General features: G+C 44.0%; 2 protein-coding genes across 4 annotated transcripts; one reads left to right on the forward strand and one right to left on the reverse strand.

Moving 5' to 3' along the window:
* The first annotated feature begins 3,456 nt into the window (after positions 1–3,456).
* Positions 3,457–8,013, forward strand: LOC115164623 (4-hydroxyphenylpyruvate dioxygenase). Of its 3 annotated transcripts, none has more exons than XM_029717303.1 (15): positions 3,457–3,554; positions 3,822–3,908; positions 4,050–4,076; positions 4,360–4,422; positions 4,793–4,897; positions 5,022–5,064; positions 5,190–5,272; positions 5,474–5,563; positions 5,654–5,757; positions 5,891–5,968; positions 6,383–6,545; positions 6,729–6,800; positions 6,914–7,036; positions 7,217–7,333; positions 7,514–8,013. In XM_029717303.1, exons 2-15 carry the CDS (start codon positions 3,906–3,908, stop codon positions 7,622–7,624), a joined length of 1,182 nt encoding a protein of 393 aa, XP_029573163.1. In that variant the 5' UTR covers positions 3,457–3,554; positions 3,822–3,905; the 3' UTR covers positions 7,625–8,013. The 3 variants fall into 3 exon arrangements, with proteins under 3 accessions (XP_029573163.1, XP_029573165.1, XP_029573164.1); XM_029717305.1 differs by having other exon boundaries at positions 3,885–3,908; XM_029717304.1 differs by lacking the exon at positions 3,457–3,554 and having other exon boundaries at positions 3,788–3,908.
* A 1,620-nt stretch (positions 8,014–9,633) lies between these two features.
* Positions 9,634–22,153, reverse strand: LOC115164067 (histone-lysine N-methyltransferase SETD1B-A-like). The gene is made up of 17 exons (XM_029716184.1): positions 22,005–22,153; positions 21,738–21,842; positions 21,369–21,633; positions 21,111–21,223; positions 16,910–18,076; positions 16,019–16,762; positions 15,765–15,881; positions 15,557–15,650; positions 15,245–15,441; positions 15,050–15,161; positions 14,471–14,929; positions 13,201–14,318; positions 12,855–13,001; positions 12,636–12,761; positions 12,413–12,532; positions 12,167–12,304; positions 9,634–10,613 (listed from the first exon to the last, which is right to left on the reverse strand). Exons 1-17 carry the CDS (start codon positions 22,140–22,142, stop codon positions 10,440–10,442), a joined length of 5,334 nt encoding a protein of 1,777 aa, XP_029572044.1. The 5' UTR covers positions 22,143–22,153; the 3' UTR covers positions 9,634–10,439.
* Between the last annotated feature and the right edge of the window lie 503 nt (positions 22,154–22,656).

A 22,656-nucleotide genomic window follows, 5' to 3' on the forward strand; every position in this document is an offset into this window, starting at 1 on the left:
AAATGTCAGTGAGGACACTTGCCAGTTGTTCAGTGCATGCTCTTGAGTATGCGTCCTTGTAATCCATCCGGCCCTGCGGCCTTGTGAATGTTAACTTGTTTAAAGGTCTTACTCACATCGGGTACGGAGGGCACGCTCACACAGTCGTCCAGAACAGCTGGTACTCTCATGGATGGTTCAGTGTTGCTAGCTTCGAAGCGACTATAGAAGGCAAATTTTCTCGTCTGGTAGGCTCACGTCACTAGGCAGCTCATGGCTGAGTTTCCCTTTGTAATCCGTGATAGTTTGCAAGCCCTGCCACATCCGACGAGCATCAGAGCCGGTGTAGTAGAATTTGATCTTAGTCCTGTATTGACATTTTGCCTGTTTGATGGTTCATCCGAGGGCGTAGCAAGATTTCTTATAAGCGTCTGGATTAGTGTCCCACACCTTGAAAGCAGCTGCTCTAGGCTTTAGCTAAGTGCGGATGTGGCCTGTAATCCATGGCTTCTGGTTGGGATATGCACAGGGTTGGGATACTTAAGGAGAGTTGTTCTACAGACAGTATCTGTGTTCTACAGAATCTCTGGGTACATATTGTTACACCAGAGAGCTTGCATGGTCAAACGTCAAATAGGGGTTGCTTATATTCCGCACCTCTCTGGTTCAGAGGGGTTGGGTTAAATGCGGAAGACACATTTCAGTTGAAGACATTCAGTTGTACAACTGGCTAGGTATCCCCCCTCTCCCTTCCCCTATATTTGTCTTGTTTCACACATGTACATGTGTATAACCTGTACAGTGTGTTGGGGGGAAATGGAAATTCGTTTTTTGCATATACCACTCTCCCTGGGACTGGGGTCACGGCCAGAGATCAGCCATTATTGATGGCGACCCAGGAGCAATAAGGGTTAAGTGCCTTGCTCAAGGGCAGATTGACAGATTTCACCTAGTCGGCTTGGGATTCGAACTAGCAACCTTTTGGTAACTGGCCCAACGCTCTGACCACCTGTCGGATAGTGTCACTTATTTCTCAAAAATGGAGTCCTATGAATACAAGGGGTCAGTCAGTGTAATGACCGTATGCTTGAAGGAAATTACAGGGTTATGAAATGCATTGTTTCATTGATGTACTTAATTCTATTCACCCCCATTGGGACATAAAGCCACATGGCTGTAAAAAAAAAGACAATATAATAATCACTATGACAAGGTGCAACCTCTTGTTGTGTCGATCTGGTGGACTCTATGAAACTTAAGCTGCTCACTATCTAGGAAGCAATGAATAGCTCTTTCTGCTGTAGTGAAATTCGACAATCTGTCAAATGTCATCTTCTGTAGGAATAATACATTTTTCAGCAGCCTTCCCATTACATTTCCACACTAGGGTTACATGGTGTCCCCATTTATGCAGGAATCTAAACAATGTATTCCCATCCCATTTTGAGACTATTAGGTCACTTGAGGAGAAGAACTGTAGTGTTGTAGTGTGTCATATTCACTACTAAGTAAATCAATTGTGCGGGCTGTCAATATTGGCACATTGGGCAAAAGTATACTGCTCAAAAAAATAAAGGGAACACTTAAACAACACATCATAGATCTGAATGAATGAAATAATCTTATTAAATACTTTTTCCTTTACATAGTTGAATGTGCTGACAACAAAATCACACAAAAATAATCAATGGAAATCCAATTTATCAACCCATGGAGGTCTGGATTTGGAGTCACACTCAAAATTAAAGTGGAAAACCACACTACAGGCTGATCCAACTTTGATGTAATGTCCTTAAAACAAGTAAAAATGAGGCTCAATAGTGTGTGTGGCCTCCACGTGCCTGTATGACCTCCCTACAACGCCTGGGCATGCTCCTGATGAGGTGGCGGATGGTCTTCTGAGGGATCTCCTCCCAGACCTGGACTAAAGCATCCGCCAACTCCTGGACAGTCTGTGGTGCAATGTGGCGTTGGTGGATGGAGCGAGACATGATGTCCCAGATGTGCTCAATTGGATTTAGGTCTGGGGAACGGGCGGGCCAGTCCATAGCATCAATGCCTTCCTCTTGCAGGAACTGCTGACACACTCCAGCCACATGAGGTCTAGCATTGTCTTGCATTAGGAGGAACCCAGGGCCAACCGCACCAGCATATGGTCTCACAAGGGGTCTGAGGATCTCATCTCGGTACCTAATGGCAGTCAGGCTACCTCTGGCGAGCACATGGAGGGCTGTGCGGCCCCCCAAAGAAATGCCACCCCACCCCACACCATGACTGACCCACCGCCAAACCGGTCATGCTGGAGGATGTTGCAGGCAGCAGAAAGTTCTCCACGGCATCTCCAGACTCTGTCACATCTGTCACGTGCTCAGTGTGAACCTGCTTTCATCTGTTAAGAGCACAGGGCGCCAGTGGCGAATTTGCCAATCTTGGTGTTCTCTGGCAAATGCCAAACGTCCTGCACGGTGTTGGGCTGTAAGCACAACCCCCACCTGTGGATGTCGGGCCCTCATACCACCCTCATGGAGTCTGTTTCTGACCGTTTGAGCAGACACATGCACATTTGTGGCCTGCTGGAGGTCATTTTGCAGGGCTCTGGCAGTGCTCCTCCTGCTCCTCCTTGCACAAAGGCAGAGGTAGCGGTCCTGCTGCTGGGTTGTTGCCCTCCTACGGCCTCCTCCACGTCTCCTGATGTACTGGCCTGTCTCCTGGTAGCACCTCCATGCTCTGGACACTACGCTGACAGACACAGCAAACCTTCTTGCCACAGCTCGCATTGATGTGCCATCCTGGATGAGCTGCACTACCTGAGCCACTTGTGTGGGTTGTAGACTCCGTCTCATGCTACCACTAGAGTGAAAGCACGGCCAGCATTCAAAATGACCAAAACATCAGCCAGGAAGCATAGAAACTGAGAAGTGGTCTGTTGTCACCACCTGCAGAACCACTCCTTTATTGGGGGTGTCTTGCTAATTGCCTATAATTTCCACCTGTTGTCTATTCCATTTGCACAACAGCATGTGAAATGTATTGTCAATCAGTGTTGCTTCCTAAGTGGACAGTTTGATTTCACAGAAGTGTGATTGACTTGGAGTTACATTGTGTTGTTTAAGTGTTCCCTTTATTTTTTTGAGCAGTATTCACACACACCAATAGATCAATGAAACATCTCTGGAAGAACCATTTTCATACAAATGTTGATGATAAAGGATTTATAAAGAATGATGCAAGAGGTATAAAACACTTTCTCATACATTCATTAGGCCTACTAATTTATAAACAGATTAGGCCACTGATTGTGAAAAGGGGAGGGGGGCTATCGTAGCCTACCAATAGTAATTACTGCAATGGTCCACAATAAGCATAAACTTGTTTCATGTCAAAATTGTGGATGACTGACTCCAACATACTTCCCAACGAACAGCCAATAGGAAACCTCAATGAGTGAACCTCCTCTCGAGACTAAATACAAACACATGGCCTGATTGTTGAAATGGTTAGGAGTGCATTATGTCTGTGTCTTTGCATTTCAGTTTGAAATATAACATAAGAATTTAGGTGTTTGAGTAGAGAAGGTAAGTCCGTGCTTTTCTGATATTATTTGATAATATATGTGATGTACACACCTATTGGTTATGAGATTCACCTAATATAAACTTTCGGTATAAAATGTATTCAAAGCTCTATGCAGAGTCAAGCGTTCGATAACTATTATTTGTTTATGTATATTATGATGCGACATGATTGTGTAACCTAAAGTGAGCATCACTGTTCTTCTCTATCTTTCTCTCTGTCTTTCTCTTTCCCACTCTCCTCCTCCTCGAACACCGGGGGCGTGGAAGTTCGAACTTGATTCCGAACGTTTAAACACTCGACTTTATTGTACGGATTTTCTTTTCAACCAGTTGAAAGGCTAAGGGTACAAGATGGTAAGATAAAATATATATTTACTCGAAAATTGTCTTATTCAATATCTTATTTCAATTTCACATGACAAGATTTTTGAGCTATTGAAAGAATGGTCTTTAACGTTAATGCTGATGTGTAATGTTTTGTATCTATCTATTTAGACTACCTACATGGACAGAGGTGAAAAGGTTAGTCCTTTAGTTACTCGATTTTTGAATTGCCCATAGACATTTAAATGACCACATAATTATTATTAGGACTTTCAACAAGTTCAAAGTATGATTCAGTAGTTGAGAAACTTAAAAATTTATTTAAAATGTGTAAATTGCCTACCAATATGTTTAAATGTGCAATAATATTTCTCTTACATCTAAGAATTTCTAATTGCTATGTCATAAATGAATGAATGGGCTGATGCTAAGTGTCCCCCCCTTACATACCGGTATTAAATTATTCTGGATTTGTTCATAGCACGACCACGGCAAGTTCGTCTGTTTCGACCACATCACATTCTGGGTTGGAAATGCCAAACAGGTATGAGAATCATATGCCATTATGGTTGTTTTTCACTTTTTTTTGCATGTGGTAAATATTTTCCTGAACGTTCTACAAGTTAAAGGAGTGTTCACTGAGGGGTGGCTATTGGCTCTCTTAAGGGGTGGGGGAATTAGGCATGAAACCTCAGAGTAGACCCCACCATTCTCCCTGCTCTTAATTTGATCCAGAAGCTGTAGGTTTTCCACACCATCACCAGCAGGTGGCACTACCACCACAGTCCTTTACTGTTCACAACATACTATAGAACGGTTATTAAGATTTTTAGCCTGATAGTAAATGTACAAATATTGTATTGCTTGGCGATTGATTGTGAGTGGCAATAGTGTTTTTTCTTCTGTTTCAACAGGCAGCATCTTACTATTGTAACAAGCTTGGATTTGAACCGTTGGCCTATCGGGGTTTAGAGACAGGCTGCCGTGATGTGGTGTCCCATGTGGTCAAACAAGACAAGGTGAGCAGAGTTGGCATTCTGAATTCATTATGGCACATGTTTATAATAGTGAGGTAACTTGATACAAGTGATGGAGGTCCTTGGTTGTACACCATGTAACGTTTTGTCTCTTTTTCTTTCACAGATTATTTATGTATTCGCATCCGCCCTCAATCCTGGAAACAAAGGTACAGTATGACACAAAAATGTCATCCTTCATGTCGTTAGATATGATGACATTGGCTGTCACTGACTAGTGTGCTACTTCACTCACTCCGATTTGAGTATACTTTTATCCATCTCCTTTATTCAGAAATGGGGGAGCATTTGATCAAACATGGGGATGGAGCCAAGGATATTGCATTCACTGTGGAGAACTGTGATTACCTTGTGCAGGTACCATAGCAGGCTTGCCATTTAAACCAATATCACTGCTCTTTCTGGAATGAGGAGAATACCTTTTTCCTAATGAGATGGGTTAAAAATATTCTGTTGGATTGCAATCGTTTTCTTTGATTTATTGAAAAGAGTATTCTTTTTTAATCTTCCTTGATCTTCATCACATGCATATGTTTATCTGTCTATTATACTCTTCAGAAAGCCAGAGAGCGTGGTGCCATCATAGTGAAAGAGCCGTATGTACTGGAGGACAAATATGGCAGGGTAAAACTAGCTGTTCTCCAGACGGTAAGTCTATCAATATCTGGTGAAACTGAGTGCCGAAAAGTAGATTTACAGTATGCTCAAGATTTTAGATTTTCTCTTATATCTCTATAGTATGGGGACACCACACACACATTTGTGGAGAGGACGGCCTACAATGGGCTGTTCCTCCCAGGGTTCCATACTCCTCTCCACCGGGACCCCTTGTTGGCCAAGCTGTGAGTATGAACAATTTTATCTGGTGTTAGAGATGAGAGTGCTCTTTACAGACCATTGTAAACAAGACAGAATTCGAGTGACTGTTTCAGTTAAACAGTTGACATCACTGTGAGGCCTAATCTAACGTTACAGACCCAGTGGATTACTGAACTTCATTGACCATGTTGTGGGGAACCAGCCGGATGATGAGATGGTGCCTGTAGTGGAATGGTAAGGCATTGTCTAGGCCTGGCCTAGGGCACAGGGATGTATTAACACACACACTGGCCTGTACATTTTATTCCAGACAAAAACATCCATGAACATCAGAGTTCTTCTACCACACACTGAATGCAGTATAAAAAAACAGCAATGGGAGGATGGGGGAGGTGTCAGTATTATGTAACCCAGGCTGTTTGGCATAGGCCAGATGCTACTATGACTTGACAGTTTTTGAGCTGGGTCCCTGGGGTTCCCCACATCTGGAGTCAGTTAGAGCTCCACCATGCAGCTCTGAGATAAATAAAAAAACAGGGATGGGTTTGATCTCTGAAGGGAAGAGGGCTGTAGGATAGATATATTGTGGTCTCTCACCTGTCCATCCAACACACAGGGGTTCCTGAGGAGTAGGTTTTGTTTCCATAGGTACCAGAAAAACCTGCTCTTCCACCGGTTCTGGTCAGTAGACGACAAGCAGCTGCAGACAGACTTCAGTGCACTGCGCTCCATTGTTGTGGCCAATTATGAAGAGACAGTGAAGATGCCCATTAATGAGCCAGCCATGGGTAAACGCAAGTCCCAGATCCAGGCAAGTCATCGCCATGTTATTCAATGTATAATATATTAACTATGTAAAGAGGTGTTTACCAACGTAACAGACATGCCATTGTCATCCATACACGTATTCAGTACTGTACCTTTCAAAAACTCAGCATTACAAAAAAAGTAATGAGTTGAACTTGTACCTCGCTAAACTCACTGGACTTAGCAGGAGTATGTGGAGTACTATGGTGGCCCAGGTGTCCAGCACATCGCCATGAACACATCAGACATCATCACCGCAGTAAGTCTTTTCACACATAAAGGCTAAGCTCAACCTGCTTACTTTTACATACACATTAATGGAAGATGGAAGACTAAAAGATTGGTGTGGTTAGTATATTCTCTTTGTTGTAGATCCGTAACCTGAAGGAGCGTGGCATGGAGTTTATGTGTGTGCCAGACACCTACTACCAGCTGCTGAGAAAGAATCTCCAACAATCGCAAGTCAGGGTCACTGAGGACCTGGACATTCTGGAGGTCAGAGACACAATTTTCTCTGATGTTTTAATAAATGTTTCAATGATTTATTATATTTCAATTATCAAAATACCTGATGGTCATTTGCATTATAATGATAATTCAGTTAATTTGAACTTCTATGGTAGGTTCTTAGCTACTGAGCCTGACAAGCACTCTTATGTCCTATTGCTCTGACAGGAGCTGAAGATCTTAGTGGATTTTGATGACAACGGCTACCTGCTCCAGATCTTCACCAAGCCTGTTCAGGACCGTCCCACAGTGTTCCTGGAGGTCATTCAGAGACACAACCATCAGGTGAGAGGAGCAGGAGATTTCAGATAGCCTTACCAATTAAACAGTATATAACCAGTTTGATTTTAGGACTTTGTTAGTGTATTTAAACAATTTACAGTATGTAATGATGATAAAGATTGATTTCCAGATCTACATTTAGACTGAAAACTATGTGAAAACATGTCTTTGTACTCTTCCTAGGGCTTTGGTGCAGGCAACTTCAAGGCTCTTTTCGAGGCCATCGAGGCAGACCAGAATGCTAGAGGGAACTTGACTATCCTGACCCCTAATGGCGTGTCTAACCAAATTTGATGTACCTCTCTGATTTACACGATTGATATAATGTCTATCATCTCTGAAGCTTACATTTAATTTAGAAATATTGAAAATAATTTGTTCAACAATTTATATCTGAGGTGAACCAGAATCTAGTTGAATGACTTTGATGGATAAATTGCTGCTCTATGCACACACTATTCAAATTTAAATTATGATTGACATGCCTTCTGGAGTCAAAGGTAGGAATGATTGTTAATTATTCAAATAATATAGTGTCGCTAAAATAACATAAAAAATATATTTTACTTGATGCCAATTTTAAATACAGTGATTTCAGAAAGTATTCATACCCCTTGACTTATTCCACATTTTGTTGTGTTACAGCCTGAATTCAAAATGGATTAAATAAAAAAAAATTGTCACCCGGCTACAAACATGTTTATAGACATTTTTGAAAATGTATTAAAAATGAAACACAGAAATATCTAATTTACATAAGAATGTTAGAATCACATTTGGCAGCGATTACAGCTGTGAGTATTTCTGGGTCTCTAAGAGCTTTGCACAACTGGATTGCACAATATTTGTATATTATTATTTTTTTAATTCTTCAACCTCTGTCAAGTTGGTTGTTGATCACTGCTAGACAGCCATTTTCAAGTCTTGCCATAGATTTTCAAGTCGATTTAAAGTCAAAACTGTAACTAAGTCACTCAGGAACATTCAATGTCGTCTAGGTAAGCAACTCCAGTGTATATTTGCCGTTGTTTTTTAGGTTATTGTCCTGCTGAAAGGTGAATTTGTCTCCCAGTGTCTGTTGGAAAGCAGACTGAACCAGATTTTCCTCTAGGATTTTGCCTATGCTTAGCTCTATTACGTTCCTTTTTATCCTAAAAAACTCCTTAGTCCTTGCCGATGACAAGCATACTCATAACATGATGCAGCAACCACCATGCTTGAAAATATGAAGAGTGGTACTCAGTGATGTGTTGGATTTGCCCCAAACATAACGCTTTGTATTCAGGACATAAAGTACATTTCTTTGCTACATTTTTTGCAGTTTTACGTTAGTGCTTCATTGCAAACAGGATGCATGTTTTGGAATATTTATATTTTGTACAGGCTTCCTTCTTTTCACTGTGTCATTTAGGTTAGTATTGCGGAGTAACTACATGTTGTTGTTCCATCCTCAGTCCTATCACAGCCATTAAACTCTGTAACTGTTTTAAAGTCACCATTGGCCTCATGGTGAAATCCCTAAGCGGTTTTCTTCTTCTCTGGCAACTGAGTTAGGAGAGACGCCTGAATCTTTGTAGTGACTGGGTGTATTGATACACCATCCGAAGTGTAATTAATAACTTCACCACGCTCAAAGGGATATTCAATGTCTGATTTTTTTGTTTTGTTTTTACCCATCTACCAATAGTTGCCCTTCTTTGCGACACATTGGAAAACTTCCCTGGTTGAATCTGTGTTTGAAATTCACTGCTCGACTGAGGGACCTTACAGATAATTGTATGTGAGAGATGAGGTAGTCATTTAAAAGTCATGTTAAACAGTATTATTGCACTTAGACTGAGGCCATGCAGCTTACTATGTGACTTCTTAAGCAAGTTCTACTAAGTTCTACTCCTGAACATATTTAGGCTTGCCATAACAAATGGGTTGAATACTTATTGACTCAAGACATTTCATCTTTACATTTTTAATACATTTGTAAACATTTCTAAAAACATAATTCCACTTTGACATTATGGGGTATTGTGTGTGGCCAGTGACACACAATCTCAATGTAATAAATTCAGGCTGTAACACAACAAAATGTGGAAAAAGTCAAAGAGTGTGACAACTTTCTGAAGGCTGTGTATTTGTTTTTGGCTTAGAAAACACATTTTTGTGACTATCAAAGTATGATCAAATGTGTTGATGTACAATCCAAAGCAACAGCAAAAGAGCAGACATCATCATTAGATTTGAGCCAGCTATGCTATCAAATCTGGTAATAACAAGCAATTTTTAAGTATGACATTAACTCTGTCTTAGCTTCACATTGCCTTATTTGCCTTCTGGGAAAAAATCCTATTTAAGTGGAAGGAAGTAATAAACCACAACATATGACTCAATAAGATGCACAATGACAACATGTCAGTTTATTGTATCCTTTCAATGAACCAAAAGTCTTTTTTACACTTTACTTGTTCATTGTGATTCCCCCAATTGCTCTCGTAACCTTTTTTACTTTGGATACTTTCAGCATACATTTTTAAGTGTGTGTAATAAAAAATACAACTGCATTGTGACTCCTTCCTCATTCACAGTGTTTGTTTGTCTGTGCGAGAGATAACTTATGAAAAAGACATAATGAACCAAATAATTTATAAATATAGTGACCACTCTGCCTAAAACAACCAATCTGAGAGAACAATTACCAAAATAACTTAATAAAATGCTTGACACAAGCTGAATACATCTTCATTAGCTCTCATGAATGAAAACATTTAACTCATCATGTACACATTTGCACAAGAAATCACCTCTACAGGGCAAGGCAATATCATACCCCATCCTGTATAGTATTTTTAAGGGAGAGGAGAACAGCGCCCATCCCTGGTGCAGGGGGTGTGTGGTTTTTCCACAAACTGTTTTAACAATAAATAACTTTCTTTTAAAGGAACTTCAATTGTCTGCCCAAGAGTTGCTGAACATTTTTGAATCTTCAGCTTGCTCCACTCTTCATGAACCTTGGTTGGAAAGGGAGGTATTATTTTTCCTATGTCAGGAACTATAAGGCAGCAGGACAGTCAGGAGTTAGTGCTTGAGAGGGGGGCTGGAGACAAGGGTTCAGAGTTCAGTTGAGGGAGCCCTGGCAGTTCTCTGCTCCACACAGACAGGGAATCTTCTCATCCTCGATGGGGAACTTGTAATCATACGTGATCTCCTCATTGACACTGATGGGCTGCCGGGAGTAGATCACTATCTTCTTCTGGGATTTCACTGTGATTATTTTTGCATAGCAATTAGGCTGAAGAGAGAAAAATTGTTACTAAGACATCAGTGTGATTAGAGTTGCTAAGCTACCGGTAATTTACCAAAGTTACTGGAATATTCAGTTATTTTGGTCATTAACAGAAAATCTATGGCAATCTATTATAACTTTGGTAATTTATAGCTGAATAACTTTTGAAAAATGTATTAATGTGTAGTATTCATTTTTTATATCTATGTCCATATTGTCCATGAGTTTGTAGTGGATATAACATATGGCTAAAGAGAAAATATCCTAATTAATGAAAAAAGCATCTAATCAACAATGCCATTATTTTCAATAAACTCTGAAACTCTTCCAACTATTGACTTTTTTCACAACTGCCAGCAGTTTGACGCCAAAACATTTACAACAAACACATATTGACATAGTAAAATAAATAAGTCTGTAAAAAATATAAAGGATATTTCATGCTGAAAACTTTATATTAAACACCAATGGTATTAACTAAGTTGATGGTAAATATTTAGGATAATGTTTTACAGCATTCATCTTTTTAATTATTTAATCAATTATTTAATTAATTGAACACACAGAGGACCAGAGATAATTAAAATGCACTGAAAAGATTTGGCATGGGTCCTCAAATGGTTCTACAGCTGCACCATCGAGAACATCCTGACTGGTTGATTCACTACCTGGTATGGTAACTGCTCGGCCTCCGACCGCAAGGCACTACAGAGGGTAGTGTGAATGGCCCAGTACATGATTGGGGCCAAGCTTCCTACCATCCAGGTCCTCTATACCAGGCGGTGTCAGAGGAAGGCTCTAAAAATTGTCAAAGACTCCAGCCACCCTAGTCATAGACTGTTCTCTCTGCTACCGCACGGCAAGCGGTACCCGGAGCGCCAAGTCTAGGTCCAGAGGCTTCTAAACAGCTTCTACCCCCAAGCCATAAGATCTGGACATCTAATCAAATGGCTACCTAGACTATTTGCATTCCCCCCTCTTTTACACCGCTGCTACTCTCTGTTATCATCTATGCATAGTCACTTCAATAACTCTACCTACATGTACATATTACCTCAACTAACCGGTGCCCCCACACATTGACTCTGTACCGGTACCCCCCTGTATATAGTCTAGCTATTGTTATTTTACTGCTGCTCTTTAATTACTTGTTACTTTTATTTCTTATTCGTATCCGTATTTTTGGAAACTGCATTGTTGGTTGGGGGCTCGTAAGTAAGCATTTCACTGTAAGGTCTACACCTGTTGTATTCAGCACATATGACTAATACAATTTGATTTGATTTGAATTAGACACCTGTAATAATCTGAAGTACCCAAAAAGAGCCACTAGGTGTCTTGTGCTAGATTGAAAGATGCCCCAAAAAATCTGGTATTTTACTGGTAAACTTTGAACGTTTCCAGTAATATACCCTCCATTTGCAACCCCTATGTGTGATAGTCCGACCATTGTATCTGTTTCCAAAATGTTTAATAAATTATCAGTACTATAAATCAAACCATTTACAACACAATAGTTCTGAAATGCAAAACATTTCCATAGACCATAAACCACTCACATTGCAGCTGTGGTTGATAAATCTGGCCAAGTTCCCATATTTAGTGGCGTCGATGATGGTATCCTGATCGACCCGGAACAGGTAGCTGCTCCCAATCCCCTCATCTTCATAGCGCTTCTCCCGCATATCTGCAATCACCTGAGGAGAGGGGTGGCATGCCCATTCACACAAGTCACTCAGATAAGAATTCATGTCCCTTATTGTCCTACCTATTTACTGTGTACTGTGGCCCAGTCTGTGTCTCACCTGTCTGATGCACTGGCCCACATACTCAATCACCATCTCATCTGCTGCTATGGGCTCCAGGGCAAACAGGCCCCAGTCATGGATGTGACTGCGGCAGAAACGAATCCTCTTCTTGCGGAACTGAAACACAGGAATATCGTCTGTGACTAAAGCCTCATGTCGTCTGCAGAGAGATACACTGAACTGTACTGTCTGTCTGGGCACAGATGAGTGGTTGACTGACCTTAAGCTGGTTAAACCTGAGCAGGTCACTGTCACAGCTGAAGGAGGAGAGCAGACGCCGTTGTTCAGACCTGAACTCAGACCCAGACCGCAGGGAAGGGTGCGGCTGGGCTGAAAGACTCACCCCCTGCAGAAATTAAATATAGTCCATTATCAAAGCTGTCAATTATCAGGTACGGCATACGTTAACATGGGGGAAGAGCTGTTCCTCTGTGAATACCTGGGTGTCTGCAGGGGGCTGGTCTGTAGTCAAACACGTGCTGTTGAGGTATTTTATTTTGTCATTCTTGCTGATTTTGTAAAAGCCCTCACTGCGGGCAGATCCTGTCACATGGTCCAACATCCAATCATTGAGCTCCTTCCTCTTCTCCGTCAAGACTCTGGTGAGTGCAAAGGGGTCAAGGGAACTAGACAATAATTCACTGATGTATAGAGGAATATGTATGCAATTCTTAATTAATGTCAATGTGCAACAGTTAGTCTATAAGAAATGAATTCTAAAACATACACAATAACAGTTGAGATCCCATTAGTGTATCAGTGTCCAGTGACAGTATGGTAATAACAGCTCTGTAGTAAAGGATATGAGGGTGGGGGACCCAGAGAGTGTCACTGAGCCAGCTGAAGCCATTGTCCTGCTGTAGCAGCCTGTCATAGGTGACCTGCAGCAGCTTGGAATCCTCCTCATCCAGGCCATCCTTCCAGACACTGTGGAGGACAGTCATCTCCTCTCTTCGTGACCGACGACAGGGACTGGCCGAAAAGACAGAGGGCATGGCTCTCTGCACTGACCTCATCCTTTGCCATCGCCTCATCCTCCGCTTCATCCTCCGCCTCATCTTCCGCCTCATTCTTGGTTGTACCCTCCTCCAGGAGCACTTCAACATCTCTCTCTGGTTCTCCACATCTGCCAGCCCTGACCATTTCTCCAGGCCCTGCAGGGGTATCTTCCTCTGGGACCCAGGATTAGGATTAAGCCACACACACCCATGGCCAGGAGTCTCTGCTGATGACTCAGACAGGCTGCTAGGAGAAGAAGCTAGAACAGGTGAGTCTGTAAGCATTTCATCACAGGATAAAGGAGCACCATTAGTCCTCTGTGAAGAGGCCAACATAACAGTGGTATTCCTGTGTGTTCTCTTGGTTGGGATGAAGTCCCTCCCAGGGGTTCGTGGGGTCCTGATGTAGAGGCCGGTGGACATGGAGGGGAGGGGGAAAGGGCTACAGGGAGTGGGACTAAACCCTGGGCCTCCCTCTGTGAGGCCCGTCTCTCTGCCCGGTGTCACTGGCACCCTCCAGGGGGTAAGGGGATTCCATAGACCCCTCTCATCTCTGCCTGGTGTTTTGGGCATGTCTTCGTATGTTGGGTACGAGGCTAAGGCAGGGGGATGAGTGGGGCGGCTCTGGGACAAAGGCTCACTGTCTGTGGGGGAGAGGGAGAGGAGGTGGTCCATAGAGTCCTCCTCACTCTCAAGGAGGGCCTCTGCTCCCCGACCAGGAGTGTGTGGCAGTTCCACCTCCTCCACAGCAGGGGGGTTTGGTTTGCTCTTGAACAGCAGGTCTGAGTCGCTGTCCCCCAGAGAGCCAGTAGGGGTGAGAGGCCGGAGGTTCTCCACGTTAACTGGTGACTCAACGCTCCATTCAGGGCTATCTATCTCCACTGCAAAATCAGGCTCCACCACTGCTGGTAGAGGAAAACAAACACTCTGTTTTGTTGAATCTAATCCCTGTAATTGCTGTCAGGCTTAAAATGCATACATAAGAGTTGTTTGAATGTTATTGAAGAGCACTTTTTTTTGTATTATTTACCAATACATGCATATCTTTAAAATCTACCTGGCAGTCCTATGGGTGAGGGGGCCTGGAGATCATGGTTGTGCTCACTGGACAGGAGCTCCATCCCTGGGTCAGGTCGGCTTGTGCTGCCGGTGCGCCCAAAGACATCTCGAGTCAGACATACTGAGTACTTCTCCTCCCCAGGCTGATCCCTCAGGACCGGCTCTGACCCATCCAGTAGGTCCAGCTCTGTGCCTGGGGTAAGAGGGGCTGAGGGTGTGGCCGGGGGCTCCAGATCCATCTCCTCCTCATCTGATGACAACACCACACACTCTACCTCCCTGTTGACCTCATCAGCATCTCCATCTGTCTCCTCCTCTTCCTCTGTCTCCTGGTTAGAACTGGAGTCATAGTCTGAGAAGTCTTCACTTTCCTCAAAGGAGGAGTCAGACTCTGAGAGGTATTCACTGTCTTCTGAGGAGTAAGACTCTACCTCTGAGAGGCTTACCCTGGCAACTTCTGGTAAATGACAAAACAATAATGTGCATTTCAGTACGTGTAACAGATTTATTGAAGTAGATTTATTAAGCAACTATTAAAACCCCTTAAGACAAAAACTCAAAGCTTCTTAAACATTACCCTCATTTGGAGACTGTAATCCTCGTGTAACTTTAGAGAAGACCCCATCTTCATCATCATCATCGTCCACTTCTTCCTCTTTTTGTTCACTGTCATCATCTTCATCCCTCTGCTGAAAAAAAAATAAACTGGTTAATGCAACTTAAACATATAATTTGATGAAATATTGATTGACAGCTGGAAACCTCTGTGTACCTGGCGTTGGGGAAACTTGTCTGCTGCCACAGTATCCTCCTCTTCGCCTCTTGTTGGCTCCCCCTCTGTCTCTCTGCTCTCCTCTTCCCCCTCACTGTCCAGCTCCAGTGGCCTTGCATGTCTTCGCCTCACAGCTGGAATACTTCCAGTTTTTGGGGACCTGTCCAATGTGTGATTGGTTATATTACTCTCCAGCTCTGAGGGGAAAGAGAAAGAAAGCGTGCTAATCATTCACAATATTTTCATTGTAAGACCAATTGAAATCGTACTGGGGAGTAAATATGTTGCCTTGTCCGAATGCACAGCACTAACCAGCACTCTCATGCGCATCATTAAGAGGTGTGTAGGGACACTTTCCTTTGGGGTCCTCTGAGGCAGTTGGATCATCGGACTCTTTCTTCTTTACCTACACATGAACACAAGTCACGCTCATCATGATAATTACCTCCACAGACACAGTCACACTGTACCTTGTTAGAGCTCCTTCATGATACGTTTAGTAGCAGCAGCAGAAGCCTACCTTGAAGGAAGGCAGGTTGGTGGCACCACGCGGGCCAATGTTCTGTCTTAGGGAGTCTCTTGGTTTGGTCCTCACCTCCACTCTACCCTCTCTGGCACTCACAAGAGTTACAGCAATCTGAAAAATGACAAAATGAAGAAGCATTATAAACATTATAGCAACAAACCACAAGTATCAAAACAGATACTTTTGCTGTGGTGTAGAAGAGTTCTGTATCGTCAACTATACTGAACTTCAACTAGGTAGTAGCTCACCTTAGCTTTCTGCTCCTGGCCATCCCACCACTCATCAAACGCCCTGAAGGCTACCCCCTCAACCATTTTACGGTTGATGTCTCTCTTCACGATGGACTTAAGCTCCTCCGTAATAACTGCCAGCACCTTTTCCACTCTGGCCTTATGAGGGTCCTCCTGCAGAGGCAGGTAGCCTGGCGGGGGCACAGAGGGGTTGAAGGTGGGCATGAAGGGAGGCAGGGGCCAAGGTTGCCCAATAAAAGACACTGGCACACTGCCACACCCTGGCAGACCATTCACTTTGTCCATATGCACAGTGTGCAGCGTATTCAAGGGATATGGGTAAACTGGATGTAGGACTGGGGGAGGGGCTGCCATAATTGGAGGAGGCCCAAGGACAGTGAGAGGGGGAGGAATGTGTGGAGGAAGCAGATGGAATCTTGGAGGTGGGACTGGAATAGAAAGAGGAGCTGGAATGGGATGGGTGGAAGGGGGGATTTGAGGGTGAGGGTTGGAGGGAGAGAATCGAATGGGGTGGTTGGAGTGGGTGATTGGTGGGGGAGGATTGGAAGAGGGAACTGAAGAGTGAGGATTGTAGGGAGGGATTGGAGCAAGGTGATTGAGAGAGGAGATTGGAAGAGGCTGTCGCAAGGAGGGAATGAAGGAGTTGACTGTGATGCTCTTGGAACAATGGCTTTTGGGATTCGACATTCCAGATTGCCCCGCATTTGAGATGTCCTTATCTTCCCCTGGCAAATGGAGACCCTGTGAAAGAAATGTCAAATGAATAGATTGTAACCCCCTCCCCAATGTGCAATGCAAGAAATCTGTCCCTAATTCTTTATCTATGATGTTGCTTGTAAATCTCGTTAAACATATCAATGTGATCATACTCTCTATTTTCTCCAATACCTGAGAAAATGATAAGGAATGGAGGGCCCGTCCCATATACTTTTCACTAGAGGTTGTCTGATCTGCATGGTCCATCTCTGTTCCTTTACTTCTCTCCCTTTGAGTGAGAGAGAGTGTCCCAGGGGGGCAGGGGGGCTGTGAGGTCCATATTAGAGAAGGCATCCCTGGAAGGGACTCGCCTCCTTCCCACTCAGGGAGGGGAGTGGGACTGATATCCTCCAGACCATCACTGGTTGTGGGGTGGGTACAGTTCACGGGAGATCCACTACGGGCTGGGGTGTGGTCAGACCCAGGAGAGTACATCGAGACAGGGGAGAATGGGGAAACAGGGCTGTCCTGAGAGTGCACTTCAGCATCCAAACTCCTTTCACCATGTAGAGGGAGGCAGGAACTCTGAGTCTTGCTGAGAAGCATCTCAATGCGTGAGTCCAGGCTGTGGCTCTCTGCCTCTGGGATGGGGCTTCCAGGAGAGTTATTGGGAGGGGAAGGGCGCGGTTCTATAAGGCCTGCATCAGGTCCAGAAGGGGGAGACTGGGGTCTCTCCCTCAGAGGCACCACATTCATACTTGTGGCACTGGCAGAGCTGCTGCTCAGAGGGAAAGCCTCAGAGGCAGGAGGTAGAGAGGGCACCCTCCAGGACTCCTGTTCAGGAAGGGAGAGGTGGAGACGAGGCTCTGTGGCAGGGTTATCATCAGCCGAGGGCAGGCGGTTCTGATACCAGAAGAAAGAAGACTTGTAGCTGCTGCCAGCAACCTGGGTTTGGGGCTGGAGAGGACGGTGAGGTTGGAGGTGTTTGAGGAGAGAGCTCAGCTCTGAGCTCTGATGGTGGGATCTCATATAAGGTCTCCCTGGTTGACGATAGCAGACATCGCGCCTCAAGCGTCTGTGAGCACCGTATGAGGAATGTTCACCCTGAGTGACTTGGTGGACTGGGGTAGTGTGCTGGCTAGAGTAGCAAGAGTCCTGAGAGAGGGGGGTCCCAGACAGGCAGGGGGTATGAGGGGTGCCCTGAGAGAGGGGTGTCTGCCCAAAGCTGCCCGGTGTGTCCTGCCAGATACTGGAGTAGGCTGTGTCTAGGGAGAGAGGTGTAGCCACGCTGGTGGGACTGGAAATAGACCTTGTCAATGATGAACTCCCATCAGTCAGTTTCTGCAGAGGTTTGCTGTCCTGAAGATGGAGGAAACAAAACATAGTGGCTAAAATGAAGCAATGAAGCATCTCACATTGCCTCAGCCGAGTCTACTCACATCACCATAACCAAAAACAACTTTTCTAAGTTGTTTTTGAGCTATTGCTCGCCTGAGGTAGAGTATCTCATGATAAGCTGTAGACAACACTATCTACCTAGATAGTTTCCAGCTGTATTGTTCGTAGCTGTTTACATACCACCACAGACTAAGACAGCATTGAATGAGCTGTATTCCGCCATAAGCAAACAAGAAAACGTTCACCCAGAGGCGGCGCTCCTAGTAGCCGGGGACTTTAATGCTGGGAAACTTAAATCCGTTTTACCTAATTTCTATCAGCATGTTAAATGTGCAACCAGAGGGAAAAAAACTCTGGACCACCTTTACTCCGCACACTAAGACACATACAAAGCTCTTCCTCGCCCCCCATTTTGCAAATCTGACCATAATTCTATCCTCCTGATTCCTGCATACAAGCAAAAATTAAAGCAGGAAGCACCAGTGACTAGATCAATAAAAAAGCAGTCAGATGAAGCAGATGCTAAGCTACTGGACTTTTTTGCTAGCACAGACTGGAATATGTTCCGGGATTCCTCCGATGGCATTGAGGAGTACACCAGATCAGTCATTGGCTTCATCAATAAGTGCATCGATGACGTCGTCCCCACAGTGACCGCACGTACATACCCCAACCAGAAGCCATGGATTGATTACTGGCAACATCCACAATGAGCTAAAGGCTAGAGCTGCCACTTTTAAGGAGCGGGACTCTAACCCGGAAGGTTATAAGAAATCCCGCTATGCCCTCCGACGAACCATCAAACAGGCAAAATGTCAATACAGGACTAAGATCAAATGTTCCGTGTGGCTCAGTTGGTAGAGCATGGTGTTTGCAACGCCAGGGTTGTGGGTTTGATTCCCACGTGGGACCAGTACGGAGAAAAAATGTATGAAATGTATGCATTCACTACTGTAACTCGCTCTGGATAAGAGTGTCTGCTAAATTACTAAAATGTAAATGCAAATGAATCGTACTACACTGGCTCTGACGCTTGTCGGATGTGGCAGGGCTTGCAAACCATTACAGTCTACAAAGGGAAACACAGTCGAGAGCTGCCAAGTGACACGTGCCTACCAGATGAGCTAAACTACTTCAATGCTCGCTTCGAGGCAAATAACACTGAAACATGCATGAGAGCACCGGCTGTTCTGGAAGACTGTGCGATCACGCTCTCCGCAGCCGATGTGAGTAAGACCTTTAAACAGGTCAACATTCACAAGGCTGCAGGGCCAGATGGATTACCAGGACATGTACTGCGAGCATGGGCTGACCAACTGGCAAGTTTCTTCACTGACATTTTCAACCTCTCCCTGTCGGAGTCTGTAATACCAACATGTTTTAAGCAGACCACCATAGTGCTTGTGCCCAAGAACACTAAGGTAACCTGCTTCAATGACTACCGACCCGTAGCACTCACATCTGTAGCCATGAAGTGCTTTGAAAGGCTGGTCATGGCTCACATCAACACCATTATCCCAAAAACCCTAGACCCACCCCAATTTGCATACTGCCCCAACAGATCCACTCCACACTGCCCTTTCCCACCTGGACAAAAGGAACACCTATGTGAGAATGCTATTCATTGACTACAGCTCAGCGCTCAACACCATAGTGCCCTCAAAGCTCATCAATAAGCTAAGGACCCTGGGTCAAAACACCTCCCTCTGCAACTGGATCCTGGACTTCCTGATGGGCCGCCCCCAGGTGGTAAGGGTAGGTAACAACATATCCGTCACGCTGATCCTCAACACAGGGGCCCCTCAGGGGTGCGTGCTCAGTCCCCTCCTGTACTCCCTGTTCAGTCATGATTGCACGGCCAGGCACGACTCCAACACCATCATTAAGTTTGCAGTCGACACAACAGTGGTAGGCCTGATCACTGACACCGACGAGACAGCCTATGGGGAGGAGGTCAGAGACCTGGCCGTGTGATGCCAGGGCAACAACCTCTCCCTCAACGTGATCAAGACAAAGGAGATGATTGTGGACTACAGGAAAAACAAGACCGAGCACAGCCCCATTCTCATCGATGGTGCTGCAGTGGAGCAGGTTGAGAGCTTCAAGTTCCTTGGTGTCCACATCACCAACAAACTAACATGGTCCAAGCACACCAACACCAAACCTATTCTCCCTCAAGAGACTGAAAAGATTTGGCATGGGTCCTCAGATCATGGGTCCTGTAGAACCCTCCAATGGTTCTTCAGCTGCACCATCGAGAGCATCCTGACTGGTTGCTTCACTGCCTGGTATGGCAACTGCCCGTCCTCCGACTGTAAGGCACTACAGAGGGTAATGCGAACGGCCCAGTACATCACTAGGGCCAAGCTTCCTGCCATCCAGGACCTCTATACCAGGCGGTGTCAGAGGAAGGCCCTAAAAATTGTCAAAGACTCCAGCTACCTTTGTCATAGACTGTTCTCTCCTCTCTGCTACCACACGGCAAGCGGTACCGGAGTGCCAAGTCTAGGTCCAAGAGGCTTCTAAACAGCTTCTACCCCCAAGCCATAAGACTCCTGAACATCTAATCAAATGGCTACCCAGACTATTTGCATTGCCCCCCCCCCCTATTTTACACCGCTGCTACTCTCTGTTTTTATCATCTATGCATAGTCACTTTAATAACTCTAGCTACATGTACATATTACCTCAACTAACCGGTGCCCCCGCACATTGCCTCTGTACCGGTACCACCCTGTATATAGTCTCGCTATTGTTATTTTACTGCTGCTCTTTAATTACTTGTTACCTTTATCTCTTATTCTTATCCGTATTTTTTTTAACTGCATTGTTGGTTGGGGGCTCGTAAGTAAGCATTTCACTGTAAGGTCGGCACATGTGACTAATACAATTTGATTTGATTTTAATGAGCAGTAATAAACATAGATTGAATTCTGTCTGTCGAAGAACTAGAAATGGAACACATTAGAACAGTAGAGCAGTAAAACTATATTACCTGCAATCTCTCAGTTAGGCGTTGGAGGGTGTGCTCATCACTGCCCAGTGGCAATGTCCAAGGGGTGTAGAGTCCACTAACAAGAAGATGGAAGTACCGCATTCTGTTTTTACCTAAAAAATGATTAGAGTCAGATGGATCACCACCCAAAAGCCAATTGAAAATCATAAATCATAATCTATTATCACATGTATTGACATTAGTTATGTATGTGTAATTAAGCCTATTTTCAATTATCAATCTATTATATTAACCTACCCTTTGGATCAAGTTCCACGTGGATAATGTTCCCCATGACAGACGTGTCATGAAGGTGTTCCACAGTGTCCTTTGCAGCCTTGACTGTGTCGAAGATGACTTTAGCAATTCCTAAATGCTTCTTGTTTTTAGGATTATATAAGATTTCCACTTCCTCAATCTGTCCGTACTTTATGCACATGTCAGTCAAGAAACCCTCCCTTACATTGTCATTTAACCTGGCAAATGTCACTTCCTTGGGAGGGCCGACATAGCATTCATCAATCTATAAACATTAATCAGATAACAGACTGTCAGTTGGTAAACAATGATTATTATCCATCTAAGATTGCATGTCACATGTCGTCATCACAGAAAATGAGGTGTTACCTTAAATTTGGGGACCAGCAGGTCAGTGTCTCTGAATTTGGTCCAAAGACGACAGATTCTGGGATCGCGGACAGTATCCACAGGAAATGCCCCTAAGTCCTGAACCTGATACAGTATACATCAAGGAGGTAAGAACACTCATGAGGGAACAGAAAAAAGGTGTGTTGTCAAAAGAAAGTTTAGGTCAAGGGCTACAGTATCTGTAATAACATTCAACAAGTAGCCTAACACAACTAGATGTAAAAATCCAAAATTAAATTTACTCACTGGCATGTTGAAATGTTGCCCATCGTAACGATACACTTTATAAAACCCATTCTTCAACGCAGGGTCTACGATCAACTTGCAGCTCCTCCAGTGCTGAGGATGTTTTTCTCCGTGATTTACCTGATGGTTGTTTTCCATTACATTCACCACACCTGAAAACGTAAACAGTAGGTCTATTGAACATACGACATACGCAATATTACACGCCATGCTGAAAATATTTATATAACATGTAAAACAAAAGAAACATTGTTCTATGCGACACGATAATATGCATAAATGTGATGGTAGACTGACTACTTGTTAGAGATTTTATCATCTGGTCCTAGCCATTGAAACACGCCCTGACAGGTGATGGAGAGATGGCGATTCACCTGTAGCTACCAATACAATGTTATTGTAATTCGTGATCTTTTACATGTTTTGCTAGTCTTGAGCACATTTGTATCGCGCTTTTCTTTTAATCGAGAATATGTTGCAATGTTTTTTATTTCTAATTTTCTCTTACCTGCACGGAAAGCTGCTTCCTACGGACCTACATTGTGCACCTGTTGTCATAGCACTTTTTTCCTTCCAGTTTACAGTATTGGGGACTGGGGACGGGAGCCTATTTATGAATCACTCCGCACATTCGATACTTTGAACTGAAGAA

This window comes from Salmo trutta, chromosome 27 (assembly GCF_901001165.1).
Source record: "Salmo trutta chromosome 27, fSalTru1.1, whole genome shotgun sequence".
NCBI lineage: Eukaryota > Metazoa > Chordata > Actinopteri > Salmoniformes > Salmonidae > Salmo > Salmo trutta.

Excerpts from the sequence above, each read along its gene's own strand:
- LOC115164067 (XM_029716184.1), bottom strand. The coding sequence starts at position 22,142 with ATGGAAAACAACCATCAGGTAAATCACGGAGAAAAACATCCTCAGCAC. Across the intron at positions 18,077-21,110 it reads GCCTAACTGAGAGATTGCAG|GACAGCAAACCTCTGCAGAA; the intron begins GTAATATAGTTT and ends CTCCATCTTCAG. Across the intron at positions 15,442-15,556 it reads TGATGCGCATGAGAGTGCTG|AGCTGGAGAGTAATATAACC; the intron begins GTTAGTGCTGTG and ends CTTTCCCCTCAG.
- LOC115164623 (XM_029717303.1), top strand. Across the intron at positions 5,758-5,890 it reads GACCCCTTGTTGGCCAAGCT|ACCCAGTGGATTACTGAACT; the intron begins GTGAGTATGAAC and ends CTAACGTTACAG. Across the intron at positions 5,969-6,382 it reads ATGGTGCCTGTAGTGGAATG|GTACCAGAAAAACCTGCTCT; the intron begins GTAAGGCATTGT and ends TTGTTTCCATAG.